The 15,879-nt window shown below is 31.6% G+C and overlaps 4 protein-coding genes across 4 annotated transcripts; 2 read left to right on the forward strand and 2 right to left on the reverse strand.

The window, feature by feature from the left end:
* Positions 1-1,526: 1,526 nt before the first annotated feature.
* Positions 1,527-4,407, forward strand: LOC17879686 (probable dolichyl pyrophosphate Man9GlcNAc2 alpha-1,3-glucosyltransferase). The gene is made up of 6 exons (XM_006283451.2): positions 1,527-1,998; positions 2,104-2,287; positions 2,362-2,469; positions 2,849-3,010; positions 3,187-3,439; positions 3,552-4,407. The coding sequence occupies exons 1-6, from the start codon at positions 1,571-1,573 to the stop codon at positions 4,016-4,018; spliced, it is 1,602 nt and encodes a 533-aa protein (XP_006283513.1). The 5' UTR covers positions 1,527-1,570; the 3' UTR covers positions 4,019-4,407.
* Positions 4,408-5,358: 951 nt separating this feature from the next.
* LOC17879648 (cytokinin hydroxylase) lies at positions 5,359-8,664 on the forward strand. Its single transcript, XM_006285436.2, has 5 exons — positions 5,359-5,638; positions 5,847-6,073; positions 6,163-6,404; positions 6,652-7,042; positions 8,105-8,664. The coding sequence occupies exons 1-5, from the start codon at positions 5,359-5,361 to the stop codon at positions 8,525-8,527; spliced, it is 1,563 nt and encodes a 520-aa protein (XP_006285498.1). The 3' UTR covers positions 8,528-8,664.
* A 2,971-nt stretch (positions 8,665-11,635) lies between these two features.
* On the reverse strand, positions 11,636-12,037 carry LOC17879524 (S-protein homolog 9). Its single transcript, XM_006285890.1, has one exon. The coding sequence runs from the start codon at positions 12,035-12,037 to the stop codon at positions 11,636-11,638; it is 402 nt and encodes a 133-aa protein (XP_006285952.1).
* A 1,208-nt stretch (positions 12,038-13,245) lies between these two features.
* LOC17880457 (S-protein homolog 9) lies at positions 13,246-13,692 on the reverse strand. The gene has a single exon (XM_006285904.1). It carries the CDS (start codon positions 13,690-13,692, stop codon positions 13,246-13,248), a length of 447 nt encoding a protein of 148 aa, XP_006285966.1.
* Between the last annotated feature and the right edge of the window lie 2,187 nt (positions 13,693-15,879).

Below are 15,879 nucleotides of genomic sequence, written 5' to 3' on the forward strand. Positions count from 1 at the left end.
TTGGATAATGCTTCAACAACCATAACACAATCAAATGTTACCTAATTTGTTGAAAACGCTTGTTGTTTTAAGGGCCCTATTGAGGCCACAAGAGTCTTAGTGAGTTTTTTCCTTTAATTAATGAACTATATTACACAAGAGTCTTTACTCATTTCTTCATTGCATGTAAAAATAAATTTTAATAAATACCAAAACTTCAGCTAAAAAGCTAATCTTATTTCTTCTTGAAATTTTGAATGTCTAAGAGCATCTCCAATGAGGGTTTATAGGAAGATTTTTAGATTAAATTTAATTATAAAATAAATGAATAATGATGAATATGTTAAAGACATATCCTTAATTAAGAGGTTTAAGGACCAGCTCTTAGAGCTATGTGGAAGCAAAATATTGGTGAAAGCTGTAAATTTAACAACCCCTAATGAAGTTTACCATTGGAGAAAGAAAGAATTAAAGATTTCTAAATAGATTAAAAATTGTTAAGAACCTGTTGATGTTCTAAAGACTTGTTTTTTTTGATATAATGTTGCAAGCTTAATTATTAAAATAGGGAAAGTACTCCGTTACAAGGAAAAAGCGGACCTTAACATGGCAAAACAAGTCCAAAAACAAAATGTAAGAGTCCAAGCTTGGCTAAAAGTCGATAATACTTGAAGGAGATGCTACTCTTTCCCAAGTGTAGTCGCTCCAAAAAGTAGTAGCTACGAATTGTGTAGCTAGCAACATCTCCATCACCTCCTTTGTGGTTGCTCATGTCAAGGTCGATGAATATCTTGGGAGCTGTGTTTGCAATGTTGATGAGACGTTTGTCATATTCCTCGGGAACGATATCGATAACGATCATTTTGAAGTTGCCGCATCTGAAATCAGATGAGATACTTTACTTGAGCTTCTCGGTAACGATAAGAACCAACTCTTGCAACGAGTAACACTTACCAAAAAGATACATAAACCAAACAAACATTAAGAGTGAGGCTGGAAAACATCGAACCAAGTGGCTAGAAGGGACAAAGCTTGCTAAAGATACATCGAGGCTTGAAAGGCAATTTTGAGAATCATGGCAGTATTCTTATCCCGGAAAAGATTCTTCATCCATCTAACTCCATCCGCAAAATTAGTAGGTGGAGAAACATAAGCCTTTCTAGTGTAGAATGACCAATATCTCATTAGCACAAGCATAATAAAGAACAAGTGCTTGTCTTAGTTTTATCATGAGAATTGTAGGGAATCGTGTGACCCCATCTAATTAGTCTAAAGTTAAGATCATCCATGAAAGAGGATGTTGAAAACCATTTTGAGGACCGAAACAGTGCATTTGAACTAATAGGTAAATAGATTCAACAATACGATATGCTTAACCAGAAAATTGAATAGTGTTCCTACATTTTTCAAAATAGAGGGTAGATTTACAAAACAATATAAAATAAGAGGGCTTGTTTACAATTTTCACTAAACCCAAACTTAGACCGATCCGTAAACCGAATTTACCAACTCATCCAAACATCACGGGTGGGTCGATGTTGCAATCAGCTTTAGGTGAGAAAACTAAACGGAGAAGACAAACAAAACAAATATGCCGAAGAAGAAGCCGGCGAAACATTCCGGCGACGATGACATCACAGCTCCGGCATCACCACAAATCGGATCTTCGATTGATACTTGGTGGTGGTTAACACATAAAGGCACCACCACTTCATTCATCTGTATCTCCCTCTTCGCATTACTGATCAGATCTGCTGTATCGATGTATCCATACTCCGGCGCCGGAACTCCACCTAAGTTCGGCGATTTCGAAGCTCAGAGACATTGGATGGAGTTAACAACGAATCTTCCGATCATCGATTGGTATAGAAACGGCACTAACAACGATCTTACTTACTGGGGATTAGATTATCCTCCTTTGACTGCTTATCAGAGTTACATCCATGGAATCTTACTTAGAATGTTCAATCCTGAGTCCGTTGCTCTTCTAAGCTCTCGTGGTCACGAGTCTTATCTTGGGTATATCAATCATACTTGATCTGATCTGATCTGATCCTTCAATTTGTTGCTTGTTGTGTGTAATTAGGTTGGTTAATTGGAGTTACATTGGGTTTTGATATGCAGAAAACTGTTGATGAGATGGACAGTCTTATCGTCTGATGCTCTCATATTCTTCCCAGCTGCTCTGTTTTTTGTGTTGGTGTACCATAGGAATCGAACTAGGAGCAGTAAGAGTGAAGTGGCATGGCATATTGCTATGATTCTCTTAAACCCTTGTTTGATCCTCATTGATCATGGCCATTTTCAGGTTTGTATTGTGGTTATATACCATGTTCTATGGTTGTTTGTATATGATTCTCATTAGAATTATGTTTGTTTTAGTACAATTGTATCAGCTTGGGTCTAACAGTCGGTGCTATTGCTGCGGTACTCTGTGGGAGCGAGGTTCTCACTTGTGTTTTGTTCAGTCTAGCTCTCAGTCATAAACAGGTAAATTTTCTACTTTTGTTTTTCTTATGTTTACCTAGTAGAATGTTTGTATACTTTGCTCTATTTTACAGAAAGATTAAGTTAGTGCTTGATCCTTTTTAGTTATTTGTAGATGATCTGACATGTAATGGCTCTAAAATATGAGTAGAGTTACAACCATTATCTCAAAATGTCTAATTTGTTGAGGTTGTTATGTAGTGTTTATTGCCATACGTACTTCCCATCGTCACAGTTATGTACACTGTTCTGTACATAGAATTTAATCTTATGCAGGGCTTGATTTGTCCCTTTGTTTATGTATGTAACTAGTTATAGCATGTTGGTCAAATTCTGCTCCAGTTTAACATGTCAATACTGTTTGATTGTGTCCATGTTGCAGATGAGTGCATACTTTGCTCCTGCCTTTTTCAGCCATCTGCTTGGAAAATCACTCAGAAGGAAAAACCCAATACTTTCTGTGGTTAAGCTTGGAATTGCAGTCATAGTGACATTTGGTATTGTTTGGTGGCCATATCTGCAATCTTTGGACGACTTCTTAATGGTAAATACATATTTGATAACTTCTCGAAAAAGAAAAACTAATTATTTGTCTCTGGTAGAACGAAGAAAATTGTACATTCTGCTTCCTACTCGGATGTAAATTGCACACACCTACCTACCCAATAGCTCTTGTTCGTTTTTTGCTTATTAAGGAGAAGCAAATTGCTGATGATGCAGGTTCTCTCCCGTCTTGCTCCATTTGAGAGGGGAATATATGAGGATTACGTGGCAAATTTCTGGTGCACTACGTCCATACTCATAAAATGGAAAAAACTGTTCACAACACCATCCCTCAAATCTATTAGCTTAGCTGCAACTGTATTGGCTTCTTTCCCTTCAATGGTTCAGCAAATCTTGTCACCAAGCAATGAAGGTTTCTTATATGGCTTGCTCAACAGTTCAATGGCTTTCTACTTGTTTTCCTTCCAAGGTATTTTAACTTGATCATTATCTCCACATTCAATATCACCATATTTGCCAATTGCCATAAATTACTAATGTAATGGTACTTTTTTTTTGTTTCATTGTGTTTGAATCTGCAGTGCATGAGAAATCAATCCTGATGCCTTTTCTCTCTGCAACACTATTAGCTCTCAAACTCCCTGACCATTTCAGTCATTTAACCTATTACGCTCTCTTCTCGATGTTCCCTCTTCTTTGCCGTGACAAACTCTTGATCCCTTACCTAACATTATCTTTTCTCTTCACCATCATCCATCATTCACCTGGGAATCACCATTCGATAGAGAAAACTAAAGCTTCATTTTTCTCATTTACAAACTTCCCGGGTTATGTTTTCTTACTAAGAACCCATTTCTTCATTTCCGTAGTTCTTCATGTCCTCTACCTTACCATTCAACCTCCCCAAAAGTACCCTTTCCTATTCGACGCACTGATCATGATTCTCTGTTTCTCATACTTTGTAATGTTTGCCTTGTACACCAACTATACGCAGTGGACTTTGTCAAGTCATTCCAGGTCCTCTGATAAAGAAAAGAAACACATCTGAAGACAAAAGACAGAGCTTTTGATTGAGAGCAAGGTTGTCTAACCCAGTTCCATTTTTGTTTTCTTTGTCTGTCTTTTTGGCTAATTTGAACATAGTTTAGGGTCTTTTACCAAACCAAGTGAAGATCATCAAAATAGAATCAAGCTAGACAGAACCCGTTTACGCAAACCGGTGGTTTATCATCAGACTTGTTGTACGTGAGCATGTCCTTACGAATTTTCAAAACAAGAACGTACAACAAAGACATGTATTCTCTGTAGTCAGATTGTTGATAATTTGATATGTTGAGGCAATTGATGTAGTAGTACAAAAAGGACATGTATTCTCCCAGAGAAGGCGTTCTTACACGTCTTTTGACCTCTCGTACTATTCTAAGTTTGATTTTCTTACACGATGACACACAAAATAGTGTTAACAACTTTTAATGCACGATTAGTTTCAATAAAACATGGTTTTTTTTTTTTTTTTGTCAACACATGGTTTGCATTCTCTAATGTCTAATCTATTAGATTTTTGCTTAAATGGTTTGCTTAATTTATTACTTATTAGTATTTCACAAACTTATAATTTAAAAGTTGTTTAACCCGAATGTCCAAAGTTTTAGTTATTATTTGACTTTTCTTTATAATGTAGACATTTTTATACCATCTATAAATACTGTTTTTTCGACACTTATCCTTAATAATATATATACTTTTTTTTTTCTCCTTTAATCCTCCTTAAATAATTTTAATTTATTTGTATAATTTTATTACTTCAAAATCCAAATTTTTTTTAGAAAGGCCATTAATTTAAATTTATATAATGTTGGTAAATAATATTTTTTAGATTTAAAAAAAATATTTTAGAAAAATTTCTTAAGCTTTTAGGATGTACCAAAAAATAAAATAAAATAAGAAGCGTTCTTAAATAAATTTAGAACATTTCTTGAACTCTTATAGGAACCCTTTGGCAATAATGAAAAAGGGGAACCCTTCATGGACATAAAAATTTTGTGGTAGTTTGAGAAACTTTCCAAAGTTTGTGAAATATTAAAACTTGTTTTTGCAATAATGGTATGTGAATTAAATGGTAATGTGTAGCAAAATAAGGTAAAAAATATCAAGATTTTTACTGATTTAATTCTCCCATATCTTCCATTTCTTTAAATGAATATGCAAGTATCATAATTAGTTCTTCTTGATTTAGTACCCTACTTGAAATATATTTTATTACATCGAGACTTCGTTACAACACTATAAATACACCATATTGTTCTCTATCTCTCCCTCTTAAACATCTTTTACTTTTCTTTTCGAATCTCTTTGTTGCTGAAAGGGAAAAAATTAAAACCAAAAAAAATGTTGCTTACAATATTAAATTCACTCCTCGTTATATTCGTGACGTTAATGTTGAGAGTTTTATACGACACCATATCGTGTTACTGGCTAACACCTAGGCGAATCAAGAAGATCATGGAACGGCAAGGCGTGACCGGTCCTAAACCGCGTCCGTTAACCGGAAACATCCTCGAAATCTCGGCCATGGTTAAGCAATCCGCTTCCAAAGATTGTGACTCTATTCACCATGACATCGTTGGCCGCCTCCTCCCGCATTACGTTGCTTGGTCCAAACAGTACGGTATGGTCTTGAATTGTAACAAAATTGTTATATTCTAAACATAGATTTTGTTATTAACTTAATAACCAACTTTAATTGATTTTTTTTTGGGGGGGCTAATGGTTCATTTGTATTGCAAAAACTTTGGGAAGAATGTTTTGGCCTTTAAATTTGATTACATGTTATAAAATGAGTAAACCTTATATTAGATAACGTTTTGATAAAACAGGGAAGAGGTTTATTGTGTGGAACGGGACGGATCCTAGGCTTTGCTTAACGGAAACAGAATTGATAAAGGAGTTGCTGATGAAACACAATGGTGTAAGTGGAAGATCTTGGCTCCAACAACAAGGGACTAAGAATTTTATTGGCCGCGGTCTCCTTATGGCTAATGGCCAAGATTGGCACCACCAACGCCACCTCGCTGCACCGGCATTTACCAGTGAAAGACTTAAGGCACGTCAATAAACTAACCTCATGCAAAATGAAATTGCAAAATTAGTACTTGACGTTGAATGAAAAAATTAATACCCTTTATGATGTAGGGATACGCAAGGCACATGGTGGACTGTACAAGCAGGCTAGTGGAGAGGCTGAGGAAGGAAGTTGGGGAAGGAGGAGGTGAGGTGGAGATAGGTGAGGAGATGCATAAGCTCACAGCTGATATTATATCTAGGACGGAGTTTGGAAGCAGTTTTGAGAAAGGCAAAGAGCTTTTTAACCATCTCACTGTCCTCCAGCGCCGTTGCGCTCAAGCCACCCGCCACCTCTGCTTTCCCGGCAGCCGGTTCGTTTTCTTCTTCACCCAAAAAATCGTAATCTTTTTATAATTTTTTCCATTGATTGGAGAGGCTTAAATTGTTTAAGGTGGCAGCGGATGAAACATACTAGACAAGTCCGCTGCCACCATACAAATTTTAAAATAAAAATTAAATATTTGTGAGGCTATGATGCAAAAATATTTGAGTCACTATTTAGTATTTATGATTAACCTTTTAATTTTGGTCTAACGTTGACACATATTTTGTATCTAGGTTTCTTCCAAGCAAATACAACAGAGAGATTAAGTCCCTGAAAATGGAAGTGGAACGTTTGTTGATTGAGATCATACAAAGCCGGCGAGACTGCGCTGAGATGGGTCGGAGCAGCACTCACGGCGACGACCTTCTCGGGCTTCTCTTGAACGAAATGGATAGCGACAAGAATAACAATAACAACAACAACAATAACAATCTCCAGTTGATAATGGATGAATGCAAAACATTCTTCTTTGCTGGCCATGAGACCACTGCTTTGCTCCTCACATGGACAATGATGCTCCTCGCCGATAATCCCACCTGGCAAGAAAAAGTCCGCGACGAGGTCAGAGAGGTCTTTGGCTGCGATAGCCTTCCCTCGGTCGATCGACTATCCAAACTAACCTCGGTACGTACATTCACTTTTACATATACAACTTATAACTTCTAAAACGTAGACCAAATATCAATATATCTCTTGCAAATTCATAGAGTCAACATAGGATTTATGTTATACGAGACAGAGTAGTTAGTGGCGGACCGCGGTTATGACAATTTGTGGCTAACCATTCATGAGTTTGGTGTACGGTACGGTCTAGTCTACTAATCCATATAGTGACAGTTTCAACTTTTAGGCCTTTAGTTTTTTGTCCTGACCACATTGTTTAGATTTTCAGTAGGACTCGAACTCCACTAACCCCATAGATATAAAAAGATGATATTTGTTGTTTGCTCCAAATAACAATTCTACAACTATATCATATAGTAACTTATATTATTTTTATTTGAATTAGCTTTATGATGGGTGCGTGTGGGGTATTAACATTTAACACAGTATAGGCAATGCCACTAGCATCCGTAGTGCGTCTTCCATAACTAAGCTCTCTTAACATAGTCATAGTCCGCACAAGAAGAACCCTAATGAGTAGATATCATTTAGTTTTGTCTTCATGCTTTGTCTTAATTCCTAGCCAAGACCCAATTTACAAATATAAAAAAGTATCTAGCTAAGGTTTATTGATATTTTACTGATATCTATTCATTTGGGATCAATGGGTACATATTGTTTATATAATCATTCTACAAAGAATCATATTTTTGTTCTTAGAAATCTTTAGATATGATTAGCATTGGTTTAAGCCAGCTTTGAAATTGGATACGATCTAGAGATTGGTAAGTAGATTTTTGAAGCATTTATAATATTTGTTTAGTGATTAGCACTAAGGCATGCTTTGTATAAAATATTATCTAAAAGATCTAAACCTGTATTAACTAATGATTAGATTTTGACAGCTTCATTGATAGTCTTTTTTTTTTCCAAAAGGAAAAGTCAATTCCCAAACTAAAAAAGATGTTTGAGAAAGAGTCAAGAGGCACTTCGCATGATCACAAAGATATGATTTTCCGACAAAAATTATTAGAAAAATTTATGCTAACTTCTTTGTCTTTTTCTCTTCTCTTTTGCAAACAGTTAAGCAAAGTGATTAACGAGTCACTAAGACTTTATCCTCCAGCTACTCTTCTACCAAGGATGGCATTTGAAGATCTAAAACTAGGTGATCTAACCATTCCTAAAGGTTTATCTATATGGATACCGGTTCTCGCGATCCATCACAGTGAAGAGTTATGGGGTAAAGACGCAAACGAATTCAACCCCGAACGTTTTGGAGGTAGGCCATTCGCGTCCGGTCGCCATTTCATCCCATTTGCAGCCGGTCCAAGAAACTGTATAGGACAACAGTTTGCATTGATGGAAGCAAAGATAATATTAGCGACGCTAATTTCCAAGTTTAACTTCACGATATCGAATAATTATAGGCATGCCCCAATGGTTGTTCTTACTATAAAACCTAAGTATGGAGTTCAAGTGATATTGAAGCCATTGGATTCATAAAGGATTTAAAAAAGTGATTTGGAATGCCTTGGTAAAAAAAAACACTGAGAGAGAGGAAATATTTTGGGGTTTTGAAAGATACAAATCGGAAAAAATGTTGTACTAGTATGAACATCAAATTATGTTAATTCTTTTTTCTCAAAAATACATCTTCTTGTTTTTATCTTTGGTTACGACATACGAGGGATACTACTTAAAGTGTGACGAGAACAAACTCAAAACCCACATGATTGTTTCAACATGTTTGTAAATGATAAATTAATAATAAATAGCATGTTTGTATGCATTTGTTTAAACCTATAATATTTCAAACATAAATTTGATATGATCTATGGTAGACAAAAAATGTGTATCGATGACATATATTTTTGAGTTGATGTTCTTAGACTTCTTTGGATACATACTTTAAGACTTCAGAAAACTATTGATATGCCAAAAATATAGTAAATTTAATGTTGGGATTCGAAGTGAGAAGGCTGAAAAGAAGATTTCGAACTAATGTATTTTATCATTACCACATCTTCCAAATGATTATGTTTTTCTTTAGGCCAAAACATATGTTTTAATTTATTCAACAAAGACTAGTTGTAATAATATAAATAAATGTCCTTAGTTATAAATTAAACATAGAAAGATATGAAAGGTTATGAGTTATGACTGTTGTCTTTGTGTAAGGTCATATTTGTGTTCTTTGAGATTGCAAATGATATATAATCACTAACTCACTGGCATATGGCCAAAAGCATATGTCCATCGATCACCTTTATTGGCTTTAGAAAGTGAAATCGACATTCAATAATAATAAAAGTCATAATGTTATATTTAGATGGGTTCAATCTAGATAAGCCTTAAAATAATAAACAAACATAAACACAAGAAATATAATAATCAAAGAAACAAAAAGAATGATTAGTAATGGGGAAAAAAAAGAGTTGTTCATCTTTTATTTTTCTTGGTTAAGTTTGGTGGCAGCCTTTGCACTTATAATGACTAAGGTTGATTCTTGCTTCTTTATCTTGTTATTTTATTCTTATAAATATAATGGTAAATTATAGGTATTAATTATTTGTTAGGTCTTAATCGGAGTGCATGGAAGAAAAGAAAAATAAAATATTTGTGTTAACCACATTGCAGAAAGGTAAAACAAGTTTACAAAGAAACTCTATAATGATTATAAAATCATAGATATATAAACTTCTTTATATAATACCATATAAATTATGTGTATTCGTTCAAAATTTTTATATAATTAAATTTTTGTTCCAATCGCAAACGTGAATCTAAAACTAAGTTTGTTCCATTTGACATATCATATAAAACTTTTATTCATTCTGATCTATATTATACATTTTATTTACATTTGAAACTTAGTATTAATTTATTATTGATATAAGTAACAAAAAAATTGTTTCTGTAATTAATGTTTTCTATTTTTAATGCAAAATTATAATTTGTTCGATTAATAACCAAGTAAATTATATATTTTAATCTAAAACTGAACTTTTAAATACTACTTAGTTTGAAATAAAAGGTGTATATATACTTTTTGAATAGATGTTTATGCTCGAATGGGTCTTAGAAAAATTCAGTGGCACATTTTTCTGAACTGACAAGTCAAAAACATATCGTCATAATTTTAGATACACTCCAATATAGATATAATAATTTGATGATATTTTCCGTAACGCAATCAATCTTATATATACTATGCAAATCTGTTCTTCGTTGTCGTGAGATTCGTAAAGAATGATCCTATATATTTAGAATGCATATTTATTTATTTATATGAGAGTATATTTTCTCTTGTAGTATTTTGAAAAATATACACTACAATAGAAACTATTATATGGAAACATGCACACGCGTGTGTATCTAAATTAAATAGTGACACTATATCTTGTTTGACGATGATATAACAAAGATCCCTCCCACTATCAAAAGATTAAAAAAGAAAATCTTTGGGATCATAGAAGATTTGGTGGAAATGTGAAAATTAATACTATTGTTTTTTTTTCTTACACATATTGACTAATTTCTTTTGTGTTATTTTTATATGAAAATTATTTAACTGTGATGTTTTGATAGATTTTTGCTCACGTTGTAACTTTATACATAAAAATCATAGTATTAGTTGTTTTATTCTTAGACAATCGTGGTACAACTGTTTTAAATAAACTACATGATGCGTAAAATCAATTAGTTGATATTTTGTGTTACGTGCAAAACGATCAAATAATAGATAACTAGTTAATTAAGTGACTAAATTTAATATAATAAGTGACATATGCAAAACTAAACAAGATAGAATAACCATCACTACAATAGATTTGTCTAGTTTAAACTTAGCAAAAAATTGCAAAAATAAGTAATTGTGATTTCAAACGAATTTTGAATAATGGATTTAACGTTTTAAAATATGTGCATTTGCGAGATTTTTATGATTGGTTAACCATATATGTACTCAGTAGAGGACCTAGGATATAATTCCACCTACGTCAAGCATAAGTAATTTTTTTGTTGTTTGTTTATAGACTAAATGTCTTTTGGTTATAATAATGAGGAGATTTTTGAAATTTTGGCAGATCAGTTGATCCCCTTTCATGTATGTACTACAATGATTAAATAAAAAATGAACAAAATAAATATAAAATATAGTTATAAAAATGTATAAAAACACCAAAACTATATTATTACGATAAAATAATGAACATGATTACTAATTGAAAACCATACACAAATTATTTAATAATTATTCAGAAAAATATTAATAACGAAAAATATATTACTCTATGCATTTGAATATTTGATTCATCAGCAAAAATTGCATCTAGTAATATGACATATATACTACAAAATATTTGCTCAAACTCGCAAGTCTTCCTTTATGAAATGCTACAATTCTATGTAGCAATTTGGTTAGGGAACATTTTCATTGATGGGCTGCATATATATTCAAAAGAACTTGGATATCATTATGTGTTGGGCTTTGCCGATACCTTAATTAATTCCTCATGGTCATATATAAAGCAATGCCTTACATGCACAAATGCACATAATAATAATTTATCACATAAGTTGTTAACATTAAAACAAAGATGCTAAATTAATTTAGTGGTTTACATCCCACTTATACTCTAACTTAGGCATTTCTTTTCCATGTGTGAAATAGATTCCATCTTCTCTAGCATCCCAATAGTTTTTTTTACCATGATGAAATACCAAAGAACCACTTTCATATGCTACAAACGATGTATGAAACTTGAAATTAGGCCCTTGCCATAAGTCACAAGCAAATAACGTCCCCGCAATGCCATCATGAAAACTAAAATCGTAGGTTTCTCCGGTACGTAAGAAATGGAAACCTAGATCGTCGTCTTTTGATCTGCAATGAATCTTCAAAGCATTGTCTAGACCAAGAGAACTCTTAATGAATACAGTGTTTTTCTCAAATGAGTCACTCAATCCTACGCACAATCCAATAACGAGCAGAAAACACAAGAGACGATTCATTGTGTTAACTTTTTTGAACTGATCTTTGAGATTTAGAAGTAATATGTAGATAAGAAAGAGGGACAATGTTCTTTTTATATACAAGTGTGTTACATGGTTGTTCATTAAGTTTTGGTCTTTCATATTTTGAAACTTTTGATAATTAAGGTTGTTTTGACTGGTATGAATCTGTTGAGTACTTTTAATTTTGCAGTTTTTCTTTTGTTTTGACTAATAGCTTTATTTCCAAGTTCTGCTTTGGAAATAAATCCTATTGTTACATATCTTAATATATTAAGAATCTCTTTTTATGTAAAACATCCACAAATTCACATCAATCAAACTTTACAAATTTGTATTTTTTTTTTATTGACAGCCACCATATTTTCTTAATTATTACTTTTTAGCTGTACCTAACCAATTTTCCTAAAGCACATATAATTAAGCATTCCAAAAAATTAATTTTTACAGTCAAAATATTAGAGCAATAAAATTTATAACCACATGTTAAAATCTACAGACAAAAACTTAAAACTACAACCGAAACCAATCAGACCTATTAATATCCTATTGCGACTTTCACTCCCATGTCCCATCCACTCCAATACATATATTATGGTTAAGCAATTTAAGTAAACCTGGTTTTTATCAAGCAAGAATGTTACACGTCACCATTTATTGGTCTACAGCCACAAATCCACAACAATCAAACTTTACAAATTTTATATTCCCATTTTTTATTTATAGCCAACATATTTTCTTAATTATTATTTTTTCTGTACAAAGCCATTTTTCCTAAAACACTTTTTTTCAACCATTCTAAAAAATTAAGTTATACAGCCAAAATATTAAACCAATAAAATCTACAGTCACAGCTAAAAATTTCAACACAAAAATTACAGACGAAAACCTAAAATTACAACTGTAACCAATCAGACCTATTAATATCCTATTGCTACTTTCACTCCCATTTCACTCTATTTATTTATATTATGGTTAAGCAAATTTATTTGGTATGTGTATGCAACTTATTTGGTATCCAAATTCTAAACTCACTTGGACAAGACGAACCATGTAATGAAATGCTACATTAATTTTATGTAGCAATTTACTACGGGGACTTTTTTAATTGATGGGCTGCATATATTCTGCATGGTCATATTGTAAAGCAAATGCGTATGTTACTACGTTACATGCACATAATAATTTTATTACAAAAGTTGTAAACATTAAAACAAAGCTGCTACATTTGTTTGCACCGCCGAGTCAGGGGTGGTTAAGTTCCACTTATACTCTAACTTAGGGATTTCTTTGCCATGTGTGAAATAGATTCCATCTTCTCTAGCATCCCAATAGTTCTTTTTACCATAATGAACTATGAAACCACCACCTTCATATGCCTCAAACTCTGCCTGAAACTTGAAATTAGGCCCTTGCCATAAGAAACAACCAAAACTTGTTGTCAGAAAGCTATCATGGAAACTAAAATCGTAGGTTTCCCCGGGACGCAAAAAATGGACGCCTAGATCGTCTGTCGATAAACAATGAATCTTCAAGACGTTGTTTCTACTAAGGGAACTCTTAAAGAATACAGAGTTTTTCTCATTAAATTTAAATGAGTCACTCAATCCTACACACAATCCAATAATGAGCAGAAAACACAAGAGACGATTCATTTTGTAACTTTTTTTGAATTGACCTTTGCTTTTGTATACTTCTTTGAAATTTAGAAGTAATATGTAGATAAGAAAGAGGGTCAATGTTTTCTTTTTTATACAAGTGTGTTACATGGTTATTCATTCAGTTTTGGTCTTTCCTATTTTAAAATTTTGATAATTAAGGTTGTTTTGACTGGTATGAATCTGTTGAGCACTTTTAATTTTGCAGTTTTTCTTTTGTTTTGAATAATAGCTTTATTTCCAAGTTCTGCTTTGGAAATAAATCCTATTTTTACATATCTTAATATATTAAGAATCTCTGTTTATGTAAAAGAATATATATATATATATATATTTTGGTCTACAGCCACAAATTCACGTCAATCAAACTTTACAAATTTTGTATTTCTTTCTTTTATTCACAGCCACCATATTTCCTTAATTATTATTTTTTAGCTGTACCAAACCAATTTTCCTAAAGTACATATTTTTAAGCATTCCAAAAAATTAATTTCTACAATCAAAATATTGAAGCAATAAAATTTACAGCCATATGTTAAAATCTACAGACAAAAACTTAAAATTACAACCGAAACCAATCAGGCCCATTAATATCCTATTGCGACTTTCACTCCCATTCACTCCAATACATATACACTATTATGGTTAAGCAATTTGAGTGAACCTGGTTTTTATCAAGCAAGTATGTAACGCGAAGATTTTACCTCACCATTTATTTTGTGAATGTAATGTTAAATTATCTATACTATTAATTGGGAAGGACAACTTGAAGCCAAACACCCCCAATTTTAAAAAAATATTTCATGAAAATAAAACCAGTTGCCAAACAGAATTAATGACAGCAAAAAAAAACAAAAACAAAAACAAAAACAATCTATATTTATGGAAATCATAATAATCTTTTACCATAAAAAGTGGACAATTAAATTCAAAATTAAATATATGTAAACAAATATATTTTGAATATACATAAACATATTTATTATTAATTTAATATTTTAATATAATTTCGAAATTAATAATGTATATAGAATGAAATCTAATAAAACAAAATCATCATATATCTAAAATAACAAAGATAACATTTTTGTAGAAAAATAAAAAAGATTAAAAAATATGTTAGCATATGAAATAATCAACTAATCAAATTCTACATAGTATATATACATAACTGATCATATTATAAAATTTTAAAAAATTATATAATTTTAAAATTTAAATAAAATTTAAATAAATCAATAATTAAATATTTGTTTGCTAAAATCATGCGAATAAACATTCTAGATCACATAAATTTCTTATTTTCACATAAAAACATTCATATTCAAAAAAATCAATCTAGCAATTATAGCACAAATGATATCTACAAAATTTATCATTAATTCAGTTAGTTAATGATTTTTATTTGGTCAAACCGTTAGTCAAACCGTTAGTTAATGATTATTCAATTAGTTTATGATTTTTATTTTGTCAAACCGTTAGTTAATGATTAATTTCACACAATCTTAACAAAAAAAAATCTTCATCCATTGGCAATTTGCATATCATTACTATTATCAAATATTAAATAATTGTTTTATCAAATCATAAACTACATTTTGAGATTATAAACATATAGAATTTCTATTAAGATTAAAACTAAATAACAAGTGGATATATCACATTTAAATGATTTTAACGACTTATTACTATTTATGAGAATCTCCCATTTTTAAATAATAAATGGATTATATTTTTAATGATTTAATCTAATTGAAAACAAATAAAATGTCAAATTGGTATGATATAAATGATATAATAAATAAATATCTACAAACATTATCTCACATATACGTACAATTTTAAACTATCCTTGACAAATATGATATATAAGTTTTGGATAACCGGTTGAAAAAAAAAATTGGTAGTTATATTTAATTCTTAAAATCTCAAAATATTGAACAAAATTGCGAATAAACATTCTAGATCACATAAATTTCTTATTTTCACATAAAAAACATTCATATTCAAAAAAATCAATCTAGCAATTATAGCACAAATGATATCTACAAAATTTATCATTAATTCAATTAGTTAATGATTTTTATTTGGTCAAACCGTTAGTCAAACCGTTAGTTAATGATTATTCAATTAGTTTATGATTTTTATTTTGTCAAACCGTTAGTTAATGATTAATTTCACACA

This window comes from Capsella rubella, unplaced genomic scaffold (genome assembly GCF_000375325.1).
Source record: "Capsella rubella cultivar Monte Gargano unplaced genomic scaffold, Caprub1_0 scaffold_7, whole genome shotgun sequence".
Classification (NCBI taxonomy): Eukaryota; Viridiplantae; Streptophyta; class Magnoliopsida; order Brassicales; family Brassicaceae; genus Capsella; species Capsella rubella.

Excerpts from the sequence above, each read along its gene's own strand:
- LOC17879686 (XM_006283451.2), top strand. The coding sequence starts at position 1,571 with ATGCCGAAGAAGAAGCCGGCGAAACATTCCGGCGACGATGACATCACA. Across the intron at positions 2,288-2,361 it reads TTGATCATGGCCATTTTCAG|TACAATTGTATCAGCTTGGG; the intron begins GTTTGTATTGTG and ends TGTTTGTTTTAG. Across the intron at positions 2,470-2,848 it reads TAGCTCTCAGTCATAAACAG|ATGAGTGCATACTTTGCTCC; the intron begins GTAAATTTTCTA and ends TCCATGTTGCAG.
- LOC17879648 (XM_006285436.2), top strand. The coding sequence starts at position 5,359 with ATGTTGCTTACAATATTAAATTCACTCCTCGTTATATTCGTGACGTTA. Across the intron at positions 5,639-5,846 it reads TGCTTGGTCCAAACAGTACG|GGAAGAGGTTTATTGTGTGG; the intron begins GTATGGTCTTGA and ends TTGATAAAACAG. Across the intron at positions 7,043-8,104 it reads GACTATCCAAACTAACCTCG|TTAAGCAAAGTGATTAACGA; the intron begins GTACGTACATTC and ends TTTTGCAAACAG.
- LOC17879524 (XM_006285890.1), bottom strand. The coding sequence starts at position 12,037 with ATGAATCGTCTCTTGTGTTTTCTGCTCGTTATTGGATTGTGCGTAGGA.
- LOC17880457 (XM_006285904.1), bottom strand. The coding sequence starts at position 13,692 with ATGAATCGTCTCTTGTGTTTTCTGCTCATTATTGGATTGTGTGTAGGA.